This window comes from Besnoitia besnoiti, chromosome II, assembly GCF_002563875.1.
Source record: "Besnoitia besnoiti strain Bb-Ger1 chromosome II, whole genome shotgun sequence".
In the NCBI taxonomy this organism is placed as follows: Eukaryota; Apicomplexa; class Conoidasida; order Eucoccidiorida; family Sarcocystidae; genus Besnoitia; species Besnoitia besnoiti.
This window is the reverse complement of record NC_042357.1, coordinates 1,453,167-1,468,933: the sequence shown is the minus strand read 5'-3', so window position 1 is coordinate 1,468,933 and position 15,767 is coordinate 1,453,167. Positions and strand designations below refer to the sequence as shown.

At 57.2% G+C, this 15,767-nt stretch overlaps 5 protein-coding genes across 5 annotated transcripts; 2 read left to right on the top strand and 3 right to left on the bottom strand.

Moving 5' to 3' along the window:
• Positions 1 to 2,912: 2,912 nt before the first annotated feature.
• On the bottom strand, positions 2,913 to 5,210 carry BESB_035670 (uncharacterized protein; the record flags this gene model as incomplete). Its single annotated transcript, XM_029362153.1, has 2 exons — positions 2,913 to 3,925; positions 4,292 to 5,210. 2 exons carry the CDS (start codon positions 5,208 to 5,210, stop codon positions 2,913 to 2,915), a joined length of 1,932 nt encoding a protein of 643 aa, XP_029221118.1.
• A 769-nt stretch (positions 5,211 to 5,979) lies between these two features.
• On the bottom strand, positions 5,980 to 6,477 carry BESB_035660 (uncharacterized protein; the record flags this gene model as incomplete). Its single annotated transcript, XM_029362152.1, has 1 exon — positions 5,980 to 6,477. The coding sequence occupies one exon, from the start codon at positions 6,475 to 6,477 to the stop codon at positions 5,980 to 5,982; it is 498 nt and encodes a 165-aa protein (XP_029221117.1).
• Positions 6,478 to 7,031: 554 nt separating this feature from the next.
• BESB_035650 (facilitative glucose transporter GT1) lies at positions 7,032 to 8,633 on the top strand (the record flags this gene model as incomplete). Its single annotated transcript, XM_029362151.1, has 1 exon — positions 7,032 to 8,633. One exon carries the CDS (start codon positions 7,032 to 7,034, stop codon positions 8,631 to 8,633), a length of 1,602 nt encoding a protein of 533 aa, XP_029221116.1.
• A 1,210-nt stretch (positions 8,634 to 9,843) lies between these two features.
• On the bottom strand, positions 9,844 to 10,950 carry BESB_035640 (DnaJ domain-containing protein; the record flags this gene model as incomplete). The annotated part of the gene is made up of 1 exon (XM_029362150.1): positions 9,844 to 10,950. One exon carries the CDS (start codon positions 10,948 to 10,950, stop codon positions 9,844 to 9,846), a length of 1,107 nt encoding a protein of 368 aa, XP_029221115.1.
• A 1,268-nt stretch (positions 10,951 to 12,218) lies between these two features.
• BESB_035630 (uncharacterized protein) lies at positions 12,219 to 14,328 on the top strand (the record flags this gene model as incomplete). The annotated part of the gene is made up of 4 exons (XM_029362149.1): positions 12,219 to 12,354; positions 12,744 to 12,759; positions 13,390 to 13,465; positions 13,819 to 14,328. 4 exons carry the CDS (start codon positions 12,219 to 12,221, stop codon positions 14,326 to 14,328), a joined length of 738 nt encoding a protein of 245 aa, XP_029221114.1.
• Positions 14,329 to 15,767: the final 1,439 nt, after the last annotated feature.

The following is a 15,767-nucleotide window of genomic DNA, read 5'->3' as shown; positions in this document are numbered from 1 at the left end:
CACACGTCATGTTGTCATGCGGCGGTCTGTGTGCGCCTTGCGCAGCGTGGAGAATCAAGTATCTCGGCATCGTGCCTTCTGGCGCGCCAGCGCCGCGGGAGGTGCGCGACGAGACTTCGCTGTCCGCGAATGAGTCCGTTGCGTCAGACGCGGCGGCGCTGAAGGCGTATCTGCGGGATCCGTACACGCACAAGCCAAACGCGCGCTACACCTACAAGGGTCATCTCGTCCTCGAGTTGTGCTCTGACGGCGTCAGCGTGGTCCTGCTGCCGCCGGAAGCCTCGCAGACATACGACATTCGGGTCTTCCGCATCGACACTTTTTCCCCTGGGGTGACTGGCGACCCCGTCGCCTTCGACTGCCTAGAGAGCCTGGCTGCCCAGCGGCGAAAGCGCGCGCAGCTCTCCGGCGGCGGCATTCGCGTGCGCCCTGGCGTCCCCTGCAAGCGGGGGTGGACGATCGTGGGATGGATTCAGACGCCGATCGAGAACACGGAACTGCTGCATGCGCTAGTTGGCGGCAAGGCCGGCGAGGCACACGTCGTCGTCGACCGCGACGCCCAGACGCTAGGTAGACCAGGCAGCTCTTCGGCGCTGCAAGAAGACGCAGAGCGCCGTCGAGGATGTCGCGTGTGCCGATGGAGGAACGGCCAGACCACGGGATTTGCGATGGCATGCGTAGACGCTTAGGGGGCTGCTCATGCACGGGACGCGTTGCCATGAGGGCGGAAGAGCGAGGCTGCAGGCGGCGCGCGGCTATACATCTGGGCGAATGCGTGTGTTTGTGGGAAGGACGAGACGCAGTCGGAAGCGTCTTGCACACGGATTTAGTTGAATGTGCGCGCCGCTGCAAGCTCCAGTGACCAGCTGACGCTGTAGAGCTTGGATCCGCGTCCGCCCATGCATGCATGAACATATATATTTGCTTGATGTGCTGCAACGCGTGCGAAGACGGGGCGCTTTCGAGCGGGGGCCTGAACCGAGCGGGGCGAGATGCCCATGAATGTCTTCCATTTCCGCTAGGCAAAGGGCGTGTCTGGTTAGGAGTATGTATGTATCATAGCCGACATGCGCTCACGCGGGGGTTCGTGTGTTGATCTGTGAGGACCTGTTCTGCTTCAGGTGTGTGCACGCGGCCGAAATCTGAAGCCGCGCGCGAGATGGCGGGCGACAGCACCAAGGGGTACAAGCCCTTCATCCGCTCGACAGCGACGCTGAAGGATCTGACAGACGGCTGGCACCAGCTCGCAGTGACTCGCGACAAGTTCTTTCAGTACTTTTACTTGGATGGTGTGTACGCTGGAGCGGCCCCCGCGACCTGCGAAGGCTCCATCACGTGTTTTGGAAACGCGCGCTCGGAGGACGGCGAGTTCCGCATGCCTTTCGGCCGCTTCAACACCATTTTTGTGTACAGTGACTCCATGCCGCCTCCTAATGTCGCGCAGACGTACCAGGAGCACCAAAAACTCATCAAAGCCAAGAGGTTCAATCCTCTTCCGACATAACTGCAGAGGGGACGCGGCCGCCTGTGTGGCAGACGGAAGAGAACAACAGCGAGTGACAGGCCTGGGGGGGCGGACGCGTGTTTGCGGGTTTTTGACTGCCTGTGTGTCGTCGAGGCATGCAGGCCTTACGCCAGTGCGACAACAACTGTGCCTGTCGTAACGAGTCCATCATGACTGTCCTCGCGGAGGACCCATGATAGAAAGAATATGAGGCGTCTTTTAACCTTTCCCGAGTAGTGTATGCGGGAAGCGCGCTAACGGGTGCAGGGACTGCTGAACGATGAACGACGAAGTCGTCACGGGTGGTGGTTGGATGCCCAGATTCTCTTGAAACCTGCTTTCGTTTTCGACGCGTATCGCCGTTTAACGAGAAACTGCAGGCCGGTGGTGTCTGAAATACAAGAAAGTGCTTGAAACAACTCTTAGAGGTGCTGACAACTCGTCTTTGTTCAACGGTCGTCATTCACAGGTATACCTGAAGTGGCGCGGTCGATATAGTTTTTGCTCAGTTGAGTGCTAGAAGCGAATTCTTGTCTCTTGTCAAAATGGTGTTGTGGACCTGCCTTGCCACCGCAAACTGGTCGTCCGTGAGTCCGCTTTTTGAAAAGCCTTCGTGCGCGCTCCGCGCCGCCCATCCAGTGGGCTGCACCTTGCTGGTGTCTGCGTGTTCAGACGGCCCTCTGCCCTGTGTGAATGCAAGCTGCTTTAGTTTCTCCTAGAAACCGTGCAGTCCTCACGGCCCTTCGTACAGCGAAAGAAATGTATCGCACTCTCCGAAACTGCGTGACACCAGTCAGCCACAAGACACTGTCGGCGCTGCCGGCAGCCCTCTGGCTGCTTAGAGCAGCCTGCGTGGGTCCCGGTTGACCGAAAGTGTAGATTATCGGGTCTAAACGTGAAGGGCGGGTTTTGACACTTGCTGGAGGTGTCTTTCGAGCCAGTCGGCACTGCTGCGGTATAGTTTTTGTGAAGCGCACTGCCTTGCATGCTGTTTTGTTAATTCATCTTCCTGCATTGCGCCAAGAAGACTCGAGACACGCGGCAGGAAGCACAGATACCTGCACTTCGTGAATTCCTTATGAGCCCCAGCAGCGGCGGCTTCGTAACCACTAAACTCCTGTTTCTTATGGTGAGACGGTCGAAGGAACTAAGTATTCTGCTGGTCAGGCTAGGTATGAGTGAGTTCCGAGGGCAACAAGAACGCCATTTGCCACATCAGGCCTAAATCGTTTCCGCACCTGAACACTGGGAGGTAGCGCGTAGGCCAGCTTGCGCAAAGCACGTGTGTGTGAGGGCTATTCAATGAGTACGTGCACCCGCGCTCCTCCGGCAAGCTGGCACGCCCGTGACACGAGGCGTTTGATAAGGCGGCCCTGCAAAGGATACAAGTTTGGGCTGTACGACGCTGTCACGAATCGCGGTCTGTATATTTCTTCAAAGGGCCAGATGATACAGCGGACGATAAATTGCACGGCAAGAGGCGCTCGCACCAAGAGTGGAGGAAGTCCCTGATTCTGCTTTTCCCTCTGTCGCCTCTGTTGTCTTGCCTCTCTCCCGATCCTTCCCGACCACTCAGACCCCCGGCTGTCCTCCGCCAGGCACGACTTGTGTCCTGCCCCTCGCCACCCAGATCGAGCTCCACCGGTTCGCTAGCAGCGTTCAAGATGGGTAAGTCGCCACTCGCTCGAGACGTGAAACTCATGCCGAGAAGCAACTGGACTTGCCACATAAGAAGCACGGCCAGAAGAGATGGAAGCAAGAAAATCTGGAAGAAAAGTAAGGGCACTTGAGAAGGCGGAGCCGCGGCCAGACGCGCGTGAGGGTTTTTGTACGAGTCAGTGGCCTGGCTCGGGAGGCTCGACAGGTCATCGCCAGGTGAGGCGCGGCACACAGCGTGCTTCGTTGTGTACTGCTTAATAAAATCAGAATCACCCATAATTCTCTTGACAGCGTGGCCGAGACGCTCAGCTAATACACTATCGCAGACGACGAGGCTCACAACTCTGCGCGGAAATGTACCCTCACTTGAGCTACAGGGCTCCCGTGGCGCTGCGAGTGATCTGGAGTTCTCTGACACTCCATGAAAGAGGCACTCTGCCAACCGCCCTGCCATGTACCGGGCGCGCTCGACTACCAGCGTCTCGAAGCCGCCAGGGAAGTTGTACATGAGTTGATGTGATAGACCGGAAATCTTCTTCAGCATCTTCTCGCCTTCGGTGGACTTGACTGTCCGATCATGCTTGAGAGCTTTGCACGCTGCAGCGTAGTCTAGGTACGTGCGGCAGTACTGCGTATTTTGCAGCAATTGCTGATGGAGACGGTTCCGCGTTGCTGCTCGAGAGCGATCTAGGAATCCTACACTTGCGTCGGCGCTCTCTGCAGTCATCAGCGGCTCTCTGATGTCAGAAAAAGGGAGGAAGCCTGCACAAAAAGCATACGCCTAAGAAAATCTAGGTATGTTTCCAGCATGACCCTACGTGGACGCATGCGGCCAGTCTTCTTTGATGCATGTTAGATAAACGTTCAATCCACGTGCTGTTGCAGAGAGCACCGTACACGCCGAGCACAAACGACGACACGCTTGAAATTTTCATTCGGCCGCAGGGTTGTACGCACAGTTTCAGTTAGAGGATCCCTCAACCCGCCCCCCACGACCACAACCAACACATCTTGTCCGTATCTGATTTATCTCGGCGTCAATGCGCGTTTTTCGCTTCCCGTACTAAGTTCCTAAGCAGTCGCTTCGTAGTCGCGAGTCACCGCGTGAGCGCTTGATCTGCTGCTCACCTCCGTACACGCGTGGTAGAACGGCTAAGGCGAAAGGCGGTTCATGAAACTGGCTGCCGCTGGCGCCCGCCGAACGGTTTGTCTCCGGATCCGCAGAAAAAAACACGAAATCTGGGCGCATGACCCGAATGAGCTGGGAAACCTCAGTGCTGCTTCCGCAGCCGCCTCTTCGCGAGAAAGGAGAGGTGGGCAAAGAGTTGCCGTGGATGACTGGGTAAATGAACACCTGGTGCGGACCGGCCTCCACCAGGCGGATGTATGCCGGCAGGTTCGCGACTACTTCTTTGCGCCTCGCTTCAAGCAATTCTACCTGACCGCTAGGGTCGCCTTCGGCCGGTGTTGTCTGATTCGACGATGGGCTCCTCGAGCCGCTCGCGCCTTGCTCGCTGGCGTCTTCTCCTTTTCGAGTCCTCTCCCTCGGAGGGGCTGATGCTGCAAACGCCGCTCCATCTACCAGCACCGAAGACGAAGGAGCGGCCGCTGGTTCAGAACGGCCTGCTGAAACGCTGAAAAACCGCTCCCCAGTACGGCTTCCGGAGCAGCGGGTAGTGAAACACCTTCTATATACCCGTTGCCGGCATGCCGTCCTCGTCCATGCGTCAGCAGACCGACTTAGAGACCTGTCGGCAGCTGCAGGCCCCGCGCGCGGACAGTTCGCAACAAGGACTCTGTAATAACATACTCGAGTCTGGCGTACACACCCCCCCCTCTCGAATCCCGCAAACTGCAGCTGCCCGGCTCGCTGCAGACGTGCACCGGCAGGGCTGTGCCTCTCGCCCCCCTGCACGGCTGTCGCCGGCGAGATGGTGCGCACAGCTGATTCTACGACGGCTTGACGATGCGAGAGGAATCGACCGCTTACGGCGTCGGAGAGAACCCCCCTTCCGCCACGGAACGAAAAGGCAGGTGCTCGCGACATCCTGACTTGCTGAGGGAAGAGTGCTGCAGATGGAATCCACCCGAAGAGCGGGTGCACGGGCGCCACGCTCAACAGCACTGGCCTAGCACAGTGACCTGTCACGCAAAAAACTGGATTTCTTCAAAAGAAAGGAGCACCCTGACAACGGCCATCGCCCGGACGGCAGAGGCCAAACGTCAAGGCGCATGAGACTGGAATGGATGTTCGCCGTTTGCTGATGAACCCCCAAAACGGCTTGGCATGAGCCTGTGCAGCACAGAACTCAGATGATGCGCTCAGAGCAGAACACGTTTTTGGAAGGCAAAGGACCTGTCGCTGACACGTGGAAAGCGAAGCAAGTCGGGGACAGCGTTACACGCCGTGGATGGGCGTATGTGAGGTTTTTCACAACCCCGTCGGGCGAGACGCCGTAGGGGTCACGGCTGTTACAGAAGAGCAGATGCGGGCTTCGAGAGCTCTTTTCAGCGAGTCGACGTCCTGTGCGTCATGAGGTGTGCGCGGTTCCAGCATGGAATCTGCAGGGTCTCTCCCGTTACCGTCTGGCAGACTCGCGCTGTAGATTTCGCATGCGTCACATCGCAGAGAATATCCGAGCCCACGCTACGGGTTCGTCACGAAAGAAACTTGCGCCACGCCCCCCCGACCAGCTGCATCACTCGTCGCAGCATGCGTTCGCGCAAGATGTGTGCCTCTGCGCAGGGCCTGGCTACTCCTCCTCGGCAGGACGGCGGCACGGGATGCAGGACGCCCTTGGCCACGTTGCATTCGCTTAGTGCATCCACGCGGCACGGAAAATCTGCGCATCTGCCGCCAGCGACGGAGGCGGCGTCGAGGCTGTCCTGCACGACCCGGAGGCTTGCCGCCTCAGCTGCGCAGAGGTGCTGTCGTGAACGCGAAAAAGCCAGCGCCGCTGCACACTTCCTGACCTCAGCGCTCGCTCTGCCTGCCGCCCCTTCGACCCCTCAACGGTTTTGCTGCGGCAGCGCAGCATGCGGTACCGGTGTCGCATGCAGGCGGCAAGCGAGGACTGGGGACACCCGCGCGGCGGCTTCGGCTTTTGCGAGAGGGAACCGATAGACAGCCTGCAGCATTGCTGCGTCTGCGGTGACGCCGGGGTGGAGGAGGGTCGCCGAAACAGAATCTGCGGGTGCAGGATGGTGCGAGCAGCCAGTGCGTGCGCGACGGATCCCACGACGAAATCGATGAGACGGCGGTGGTTTGCGTCCGCCGGCCTCGCCGAGGTCCCGTCACTTTTTTTTGTCCCCATTCCAGTAAGTGGATCATTCCATTTTTGAAAGTTTTGTCTACAACTTCAGACACTCTCCGAAGACGGAGTGAGCACTGGTAAGTGCAGATCCTCGACGTATCCGTCCCGTGAAACAAAGTGGTGGTGCGCATCCCCCCCGTGGCTGCGTCCAGGCTCTTGCAAAAAAAACAGAGGGGACTGGGCCGGCAACGGCGCGCGTCTGCGTGGAGGCGGTGTCCTCTCCTCGTTTCCATCTCCGCCAGTTTGCTTTCTTCCTGTTTTCAACGGTCGCTCCTGCATTCAGTTCCCAAGAAGTCTCGCTTTCGCACAGACGTGTGAGGAAGGCATGGTTCGAGGGACGCGAGGCGCGGGGAAGGGTTTGTCGCGGTTCCTGGTTAGAATTACGGTCAGTCCTCCTGTCTTTGACAGTAGAGCTCCACTACGCGTTCGACTGTCGTCGTTCACTCGTTACACCTTCTTCGCTTGGCTGGCGATCGACAACTTTCCGCGTTGTGTCGTTTGTGCGGTTGTTCCTCCAGGCAACACTACTTCGCTCTTCCATTTCGTTCGCAACGATGGCGACGGAGGAGATGAGAGAGAAGAGCCTCAAGCGTGAGGCTGAGTCTCTGTGGGATATTCCTCCCGACTCATATGCTGCAAAGGGATGCTCGTGCTTGGGCACAGCTGCGCAGCTGGTGTTTGTCGCAGTCTTGGGTTCCTTCCAGTTTGGCTTCAACCTCTCTGCTTTGAATACCTCTAAGGCGTTCATTATTCTCGACTTTGGATGGTGCAAAGACTCAGAAGGGGGCCACTACTCCGACTGTGACAAGGGCCTGCTGTACGGCTCTCTGATTAACACGGCGGTGTTCCTCGGAGCTTGCGTGGGATGTCTTCTCGGAGGAAGGTTCACTGACTACGGTCGCCGCGCCTCCCTGATCTTTACGCACTGTGTGTGCCTCTTGGGTTGCATCCTCTCCGCCGCCGCAGAGGGATTCCCTACGTTGCTGATCGCGCGTTTAGTTGTCGGCGTGGCTGTCGGTCTCTTCACGGTCTGCGTTCCAATGTACGTCTCGGAAGTCACCCCGGATGACCGTCGAGGGTACTTTGGCACGTTTCACCAGCTGTTCATCACGATGGGTATTTTTGCGGGGACGGTTCTCGGTCTGGCATTCGGCGACGCGCCAAACGGCGACGAGGTCTACAAGGTCAGCACCTTTCAGCAAGCCTGGTGGCGCGTCATGCTCGGAGTTCCGGGTGTCGTCAGTCTGGCTGCGATCTGCCTGCTCTGCTGGGTGTACCCCTTCGAGACCCCCCAGTTTATGGTTGAAAAGAAGCAGAAGGCGAAGGCCGCTGCTCTCCTGCGCGAAATCTACTGTCGCGAAGATGTAGAAGTTGAACTTCAGCGCATCATCACAGGTCGCTACCAGCAAAAGATCCAGCGCGCCCAGCAGCTGACCGTCTGGAAGGCGATCACGCATCCGACTTACCGCTCGGTCATCCTGCTCGCCTGCCTGCTCTCCATCATGCAGCAGTTCACCGGTATCAACGTGCTGGTTGCGAACAGCAACAACCTCTACGCTTCGTTGAATCTGCCCAACGCCGCCATCACGGGTCTTAGCGTCGGGTTCACTGCCCTCAACGTCTTCTTGACCGTCGTGACCATTCCTCTGGTTGACTGTCTCGGCCGCCGCACCCTGCTGCTCTTCTCCCAAGCCGTCATGTTTGTCGCCATGTGCATCGCCTTCGTCGCGAACCTGATTAATGAAAGCAGCAAGGCAGTCCAGTGGGTCACGGTAGGCTGCGTCTATATCTTCATTGTCGGTTTCGCCGTCGGCTACGGCCCCGTCCTGTGGATCTACCTGCACGAGATCTTCCCTCCGGAGATCAAGCAGGGTGCGGCTAGTCTTGCGTCGGCGCTCAACTGGGTCGCGACCGTCGCGATTGTGTTGCCATCAGACTTCTTGCTCAAGGAGGGATTCAGCGTCTTCGTTGGTATCTGCACCGTCGCGTTGGCAATTGTTTTCTTCGTGACGCTATTTTTTGTTAAGGAAACAAAGGGTCTCTCCATCGAGGAGTCGCCTTACTTCAAGGGAAAGAGTCGCCACCTGGGCAGCGCGAGTGCGTACCGCTCAGACATTGTCGCCCCAGAGGGCTTGACTAAAGCTGTTGAAGTTTAAGGGATCAACGTTATGCGCGCCGCGCACAGTCCCTGAGTCTTGCATCTCGGACTAATATTTTTCCCCCCGTTGCGCTGCTGCACAGCTGCTGCGAGTGGGTCGCTGTTCGTGAAAACGCATTCTGCCTATGCCGTCTTTACCGGATGCATTCCTAGTTGCGTTTAGTGGGGGTTTGCTTTCCCAGCGCGCGGTGGTTGCATGCATCTACTTAGCGTATTTTATGTGGCTGCCGTGTTCGAGGGGAAAACCATGTACTGGGAGCTTTCGATCATCCTTTTCCCTCGCAGTATAGGACGCCTTTGTGGTTATGCCAGTGATGGCTGCCGCGTTTTGCCACCGCAAAGACGGCAGGGGTCCGACTATTTTTGGTTGTGTGCGAGGGTAGGAGATGATCGAGAAACTGTTTACCGTCATTGCCCAGTGGGTTTCCTTCCCCGTCGTACCTAGTTAGGGAATTGTGAACCTCCAGCACAGGAAACACGAAGCCTGATCATTGATATAGTGTCTGTCTTGAGCGCGTCTCTCTACCTCCGTGCGAGCTTGCGATTCACTACACATTCTTGTGCAGATGTTCCGTGTGCGTGAATTTTCTTGCGACGCGCTAGGGTCGGGACAGGACAGCTGCTTTCATGCAGCCCACCTGGCATTCACGCCAGCTTTTTGCCCATGTTTTCTCCCGGAGCGTTTCTGCTCGTGCGGTTGTTGCAGTTCTCCAATTTTTCACTCGATCAGCTTCCCCTCGGAAGCGTCGACCTTTAGAGCTGTCTTTTGCTGTAGTCCCAACTCCCATGGTGTTGGCGGGTGTTCGTATTTTGTGGCGTGTCACTCCGGTACATATCCTGGAATCACGGTGCGTCATGACGAAACCTGACCTCGCTCGATTCAGGGCGTACACTTATTAGGTTCGCATTAAGGATCTGCGCGTTTTCTTGCGTCCGCGAGAGTCTTCCGACAGCTCGCCATCAAACTGGTTAGGCAGTAGTGCTCAGCTCTTCAGAGCGAACTGCCTTCGATCTCTAGCGTAGTTAATGAAATAAAGTACACCGTAATGTGCAGCTTTTTTCCACTTACCTGCACTGCAGTCGCAAGTTCAAGTCTTCCTGCCAGAGGGGCACGTGTCACTGGCTCCCCTGTAGCGCGTCGGTTGTTTTGCTTTTCCCAAGGTGGAAGAAATATTTTAGGGTCTCCACCAAAGGGTCTTTGCCACGGTTTACTTTTGGGTGTCACTAAACGTAGGAAGCAGTAGCAGTTGAACCGCCACGGCGGCTCCACCCACGGCACCGCACAAGAGAATGGCAGTCTTTGTTTTCTGGCTGCGGAACGTGGTCCGGTGGCAGTTTGCGTCGGAGGAGGCATACGCGCTGCGTGGGAGCTGCGGTCCCAGCAAGTTCAACTTCTCAGCAGTCGCTGTGGAAATACCTAGTTCTTCTAACTCCTCGCGCTGCAGGCGCGCAAAGTCGTCGTCGCTCCACGGGGTGTCGCGTGAAGCGTCTGGGACGCCGTGCTTCGCTCCGAAGCGAGTGCGGTCGTCAGCAGCCACCCGAGAGAGCCTGTCGCGTTGGCTCAGCTGCGAAGCCTCTTCGTCCCTGAGTCGCTGGCGAAGCAGCCTGCGAAAAATTTCGCTCTCTTCGCTGCGTCTGTCTGCTTGGCTGGCTGACGCGAGTGCGTGCCGGTGGCGCCAGAACGCCGCGGTTTCACGTTGCTGCGCCTTCCAGTCCCGCAGGCGCGCGGTTCTCTCCCGCTCCTGTTTGCCAGCACTCTTGCCAGTGTGGCTATGAGGATGCCACCTGCCTGTCTGCGGACGAAAGGGCCGCCCGTGCACTGACCAGACTCCAGCTGCAGAGTGCCTGTCTTCTTTGGCTGCTTCGAGACAGGCGAGTGCTGTCTCGTATGCCCACTGCACGTCTTCAAACGTCAGTTTTCCCAGCGGCGAGATAGAGAAAAAAGTGGTGACTCTGTTCTTGCGGACAGCTGGGAGGTCGCGTGAAGCCGGTGGATGGCTCGATGCCGCTGCGGAAGCTCGATCTGGATGGAGTTTTTTGGCTAGATTTAGATACGCCAAGCGCACTTCGCGTGCAGTGGGCGCCTCGGTTTTCAAGCCGAGCAACAGAAAAGGATCGGGAGGCGCAGAGTCTCGCGACCAGGAAGGCGGATGCGATTGCGTGTGTGCGCACCTGGCACGCGTCGATCCTGCGGCGGCACACGCAGACCGAAAGGAAGCGAGGCTGCCTGACGCGGCGGCGCCCACCCACGCAAAAACAGGCTGGCTTCTCAACTGCTGGAAAAACCGAAAACACCCCGAGACGTCACCCCGCATGCTGGAACAACGCGGGACGGATTCATACTCGCAGCCTTGCCATATCGCGAAGTTACAGACGCCGGCCCCAAAGATACGAAAACGCGCAGTGACCCCTTGACGTTGTTGGTGCCAGTCAGGTACAGGAGGCGTTCAGGAAAAAAGACATTTGCTGAAGCAAAAATGAGAGACGATTGCTGGCGGCAGGGCTGCACATCAGCGCACCAACTGCAATACACGATCGGACCGCGCTTCCCCCAACACCAACCAACAGCTACTGCATACTCCATGTCAGCTTATACACATGCAAAAAGCCGGAGAAACGACGCCAACCCCGAGTCAAACAGCTTTTTGGCTGGCTGCACGCAGGGGGACTGAGAGGTTTCTGGGAAGCCACGGCGACGGCGGCGGTTCACTTGGGTGTCTGTCATGCGCTTCACCAGCGCGGTGAACTGGGAAAAGACGCAAATTCGAGAGCAGTATCGACGGAAAAAGGAACGTGAACCGCATGAACAGACGCAGCAACCATCAAAATGAACCCTTCCCAGGGTACTGGTGCTGACAGTAAAATTGGATGATGGAACGCGCTGTTCATTATCGGGTGTTCTCGGCGCATCCTTGCATGCGAAACCCTTCACTCGGCATGCACCAATGTGACGGCTGAACTGTTAGCTGAAACAGCGATACATACCTCACTGTTTAGAGCATTGGTTGCGTCGAACAAAGTCGCCACGATACGGTTGTTCATCGGGAGTGATTTGAACGGCTTGGCTGTAGGGACGCGGCGAACGCCGAGAAAGTCCGAGCATGCGGTCCGCTGGCGGTGATGCGGAGCTTCCCTGCCAGAGCGACTGTTTACAGTTATCCTTTGGCGCACATTATCGTCTCTTGTCTCTTACGTTTGCCGTTTCCGGTTAGCTTTCCTGTGGTCGCTTTTTTCGACGGGCTTTCCATATCGGCATTATACCAGGGTGGTGCTTCCCTCGTGACGGCCTCATCTCCGTCTGGAGAGGCAGGAGCTGCGGGTCGCGCGCCGAGAAAGACGCCACCAATTGCCTTTTTTCCGTGTCTGGCTGAAGAGGCAGCGTCAGCTTCACCCCATTCTCTGCCGTGCTTGTTTCCGCATCCAACACAGTCATCGGCGCAAACACACTGTCGTCGCCGTCGGGGGGTCTATGCGGTTTGAGCTATAAAGCTCAAGGTGGCGTTTACCTAATCATCGCACCGTCACTCAGCTAGGTGTTGTGCGTTCTGTGTCATCCTGCCTGGCTGCATCTTACCGAGCAAAAATGAATTTCGTCAAAAGCAGCGTGTACCAGCAGGAAATCACAGCGGAGGGGGTGAAAGAAAAGGAAATTGTGACTCGGAGCAAGGAGGAAATTGCTCTTGAGGAGCGACTGAAGAACCTCCCAGAATTTCAGCGCCGTAAGCCTGCCCATGCAACCTGCCTGCGTGCCGCGGAATCCCCTTCTGTGGACCGTCACGCCGACGGGCGCATTCGCGCTGGCCTCATGAAGGGAGAGTGCGTACAGAAGGTGCGCCTCGCGCCATGTCCGGAAAACAGACGATTCTTTTCATGACGGCAATCTCAACCGTTTCGTTTTTTCTCGCTCACGAGCAAATATTCAGTCTGCATTCGGAGTCCTCGCTCACAGCTCGCGCAGATCCCAGCCTGTCTGTATCCGAGTCGCGACTGTGGGCCGCCCACCATGCGCGGCTCGTAGATCCGCCACCGCGATTTGCAACGGGAGTGAGCTTGTGAGAAGCGGCGCGGCAACCTCTTGCTATCCTTCTGCTTGCGTGCGTATGTGCAGAGAATCACTTCCTCAGGTATGTCGCGCACGTACTGACAAGCAAATGCCGCCGAGCTGCGCGGTTCCTGTCTGCACGTTGCGCGAGCCTCTGCGTCCGCGGTGGTTGGAGTCTCTCGTCCCTCCGGCTGGACTTCTTTCGAGTTCGCCTCCACTCTTGTCTCTGTCGCCTGCTTGTCTCCTGCGTGGCGCAACGTGCATGCACAAGCAGGCCCCGTTCAGCGTTGCATTTTCACGTTTTTCCTTCTGGCCGTTCGCGTCTCACGGGGCTCTGCGGAGGCGGAGGGCCTCCGCAACCTCCACGTAACCGCCTGAAACACGAAGAACATGAAACCGGCGTCTGTAAAGGCTGGAACACAAGGGAGCCGCGTGTGGAACTCTGCTTGTCTCTGAACTGAAAGCGGTATCCTGGAGAAATGGAGGCGCCTTGGGACTCTCATCGCGCGTGAGACCAGTCTGGCGTTCCGCTCTCCTGATCACTCTGGATGGGAAAGACTCGGGGGATCGCTGAGGAGACGCGGCCTCTCATTTGACCTGCGGAGTCTCGTCGCGGCTACTGTCCTCGCGCATTTACCGGTTTGCTGCGTGCGAAGTCTGCTTAGGAGGATCTTTGTCCCGTCGTTCTATTTGCTCCTGCGGCGCTGTTCAGCTTCGCCGAAGTTCGATACGATGACCCCAGCTACGCAGAGAAGAAGGAGGGCGTCAATACAGACGCGCCTGCAGCCGTAAGTCTGAGCTGTTGTGCCTCCGCTTCGTGGGGTCTGACCCTCTCTCCTCCCACGTGTGCGCGTGTCCTCGTTTCAGCGCCACGTGCTTCGGCGTGTGGGCGTTAGACACTGTCGCGCTTGGTCAAGCTTCCCCCCCCCCCCCCCCCCCCCCTCCCGTTTTATCTTGGAGTTTCTGACTCTGTTCGCGTGTGATGTGCATCCACGAGAGCCCTCTCATTCTTCTGCTAGCGAAACCCGCTTTGCGTGCCTTTTTTGGCGCGCGTTTTCCTCCGTAGACCTGTCGCTTCTCTGGGAGATGTTTCCTCTTCTCGCTCGATGCGACGGCTGTCTTCTTGCTACGCTGCACACAGGTCACGGAGGAAGAGTTTGAGTACTACGAGGCGTTGGCGGCACAGGAGCGCCGGCGGCAGCAGCAGAGACAGCGCGAAGAAAAAGACATGCAGAATGAGTTTTTGAAGGCAAAGAAGGAGATGGAGGAGCAGAGAAGACAGGCACTCAATGCGGGGGGATTGCCTCACGGATTGTCGCTCGCGTCGTCGTCGCCGGCGGGCGGCAGTCGCGCTCGCCTCTATTCTTCCGCGACAGGGGGAGCAGAGCACGGCTCTCCAAGCCCCGATAATGGCGCCGCAGGCCTCTACGGGAATCGAACCGCGACGCCGCAGGCGAAGGACCAGCCGTCCGGCATGGGCGCGCGGATCTTTGACCTCACTTCGAAGCGAAAACGCGTCGCAACTGCGGACAGGAAACGAGCGAATCCGCTCTCATCCGAGGCAAGTGGAAAGTATCGATCTGCGTATGTTTCTCATATGTATATCTTCCCATGTATATGTCGTATTATATATATACATATCGTACTATAAATGTACATATATCATACTTCCCGTTAGCCACTCTGCTTTCGAGCTAGCCCTTGATATGCATGGAGCTAGGCGTCAAGAAGGCCTTGCGTGCCCGTCTGCCAAGAGGCCATTATTTGCATGCATATCAATATATATCTACGTCATTCGGCGTATAGATATGTATAGATATATGCTCTGCGGTGGGGGAAGCGTTGTAGGCGAGCGCATGCCACATACTGCCTTGTCCAGCCGCAGGCCGCCGCGAGCGCTACATAAGCCTACATGCCACGGCACCTGGCATAAACATGTGTAGGCGTGGAAAGAAAGCAATTTCGTGTGTATTTATATTGCCTTTTTCAGTCTCCGGCAGAATCTTCCGCGCTGTCTGTGGCGAAGAAGGCGCGTCCCGGCGGCGAAGGCGCGTCAGACGCGTCTGCGACCGCTGCGCCGGAGACCGCGCAAGCACCTGTCTCCGTGGAGGCGCAGGAGGAGACACCCGCGCCCGCAGTTCCTTCGGGCGGGCTCGCGGACCTGATGGGCGGCTACTCTGACGACGAGGACGAATCGTCGAGCGAGAACGAAGGAAAAGATGTTTCTGCAGCTGCTAACTCGCAGGCCAGAAGGGCGCAAGGCGGCGAGGGAGGCAAGTCGGTTGAAGCAGAGACGAAGGAGAAAGAGTGAGGAAGCAAAACGCGAAACGCACGAAGGAGCATTCGCGTGTAGAAACGTTGTGACGACACACGTCTAAGTCAATTGATTTTCACTCGTCATGCGGGAGAAGTTTTTTCCGCAGGTGCACGCGTCGTTGGACGGCTTTCGTCAACGTTTTGCTCCCTGAATTTTTTCTGGATTGCGTCGTACATGAATTTTTTCTGTAGAGGCGCCGCGGGCCGTGCGCAGCACGTTAAAGGTGCTGGCGACAGAAACGTTTCCCGACGTTAGTCTTGTTCCAGTCAGCCATGACAGTTCAATTCATTCCTGATTATCTGGTTCCTCTCTTTGCGCTCTGCGGGCGGCAAGCGGCGTTCGTCTGGGTTCTGCTTCAGTGGCCGGCCCGCGAGGTCACTCAAATCTCTCTCTGCAGCTACAACGCATCTAAGCCGAATCACGTAGTGACGTTTGCATGGGAACCGGCCTCTCGAGTTGGAGTGTGCACCACTAATTTCTCTCCGTGCAGTTACCAATATATACGTATATATATCTATGTAAGTAGCAATTATGTGCTTACTGATAAATCTATATCTAGTGGTACATAGTTGACACTCCCGGCACCCGAAACACGGAAAGCCTGCTGAGCCTAAAGGAGCTACTTGTACGCATGCATGCAGCCCCGAGCGGCTTTCCAGGGATCTGTGGGCGCACACATGCGTGCGTTTCCACACATTTCCCGTTCGGCCTGTTCACTCCGTAGAGTTGGAATCCGTGCCTCCACGGTTTTGGTGCATCGTGTTGCTCTACTC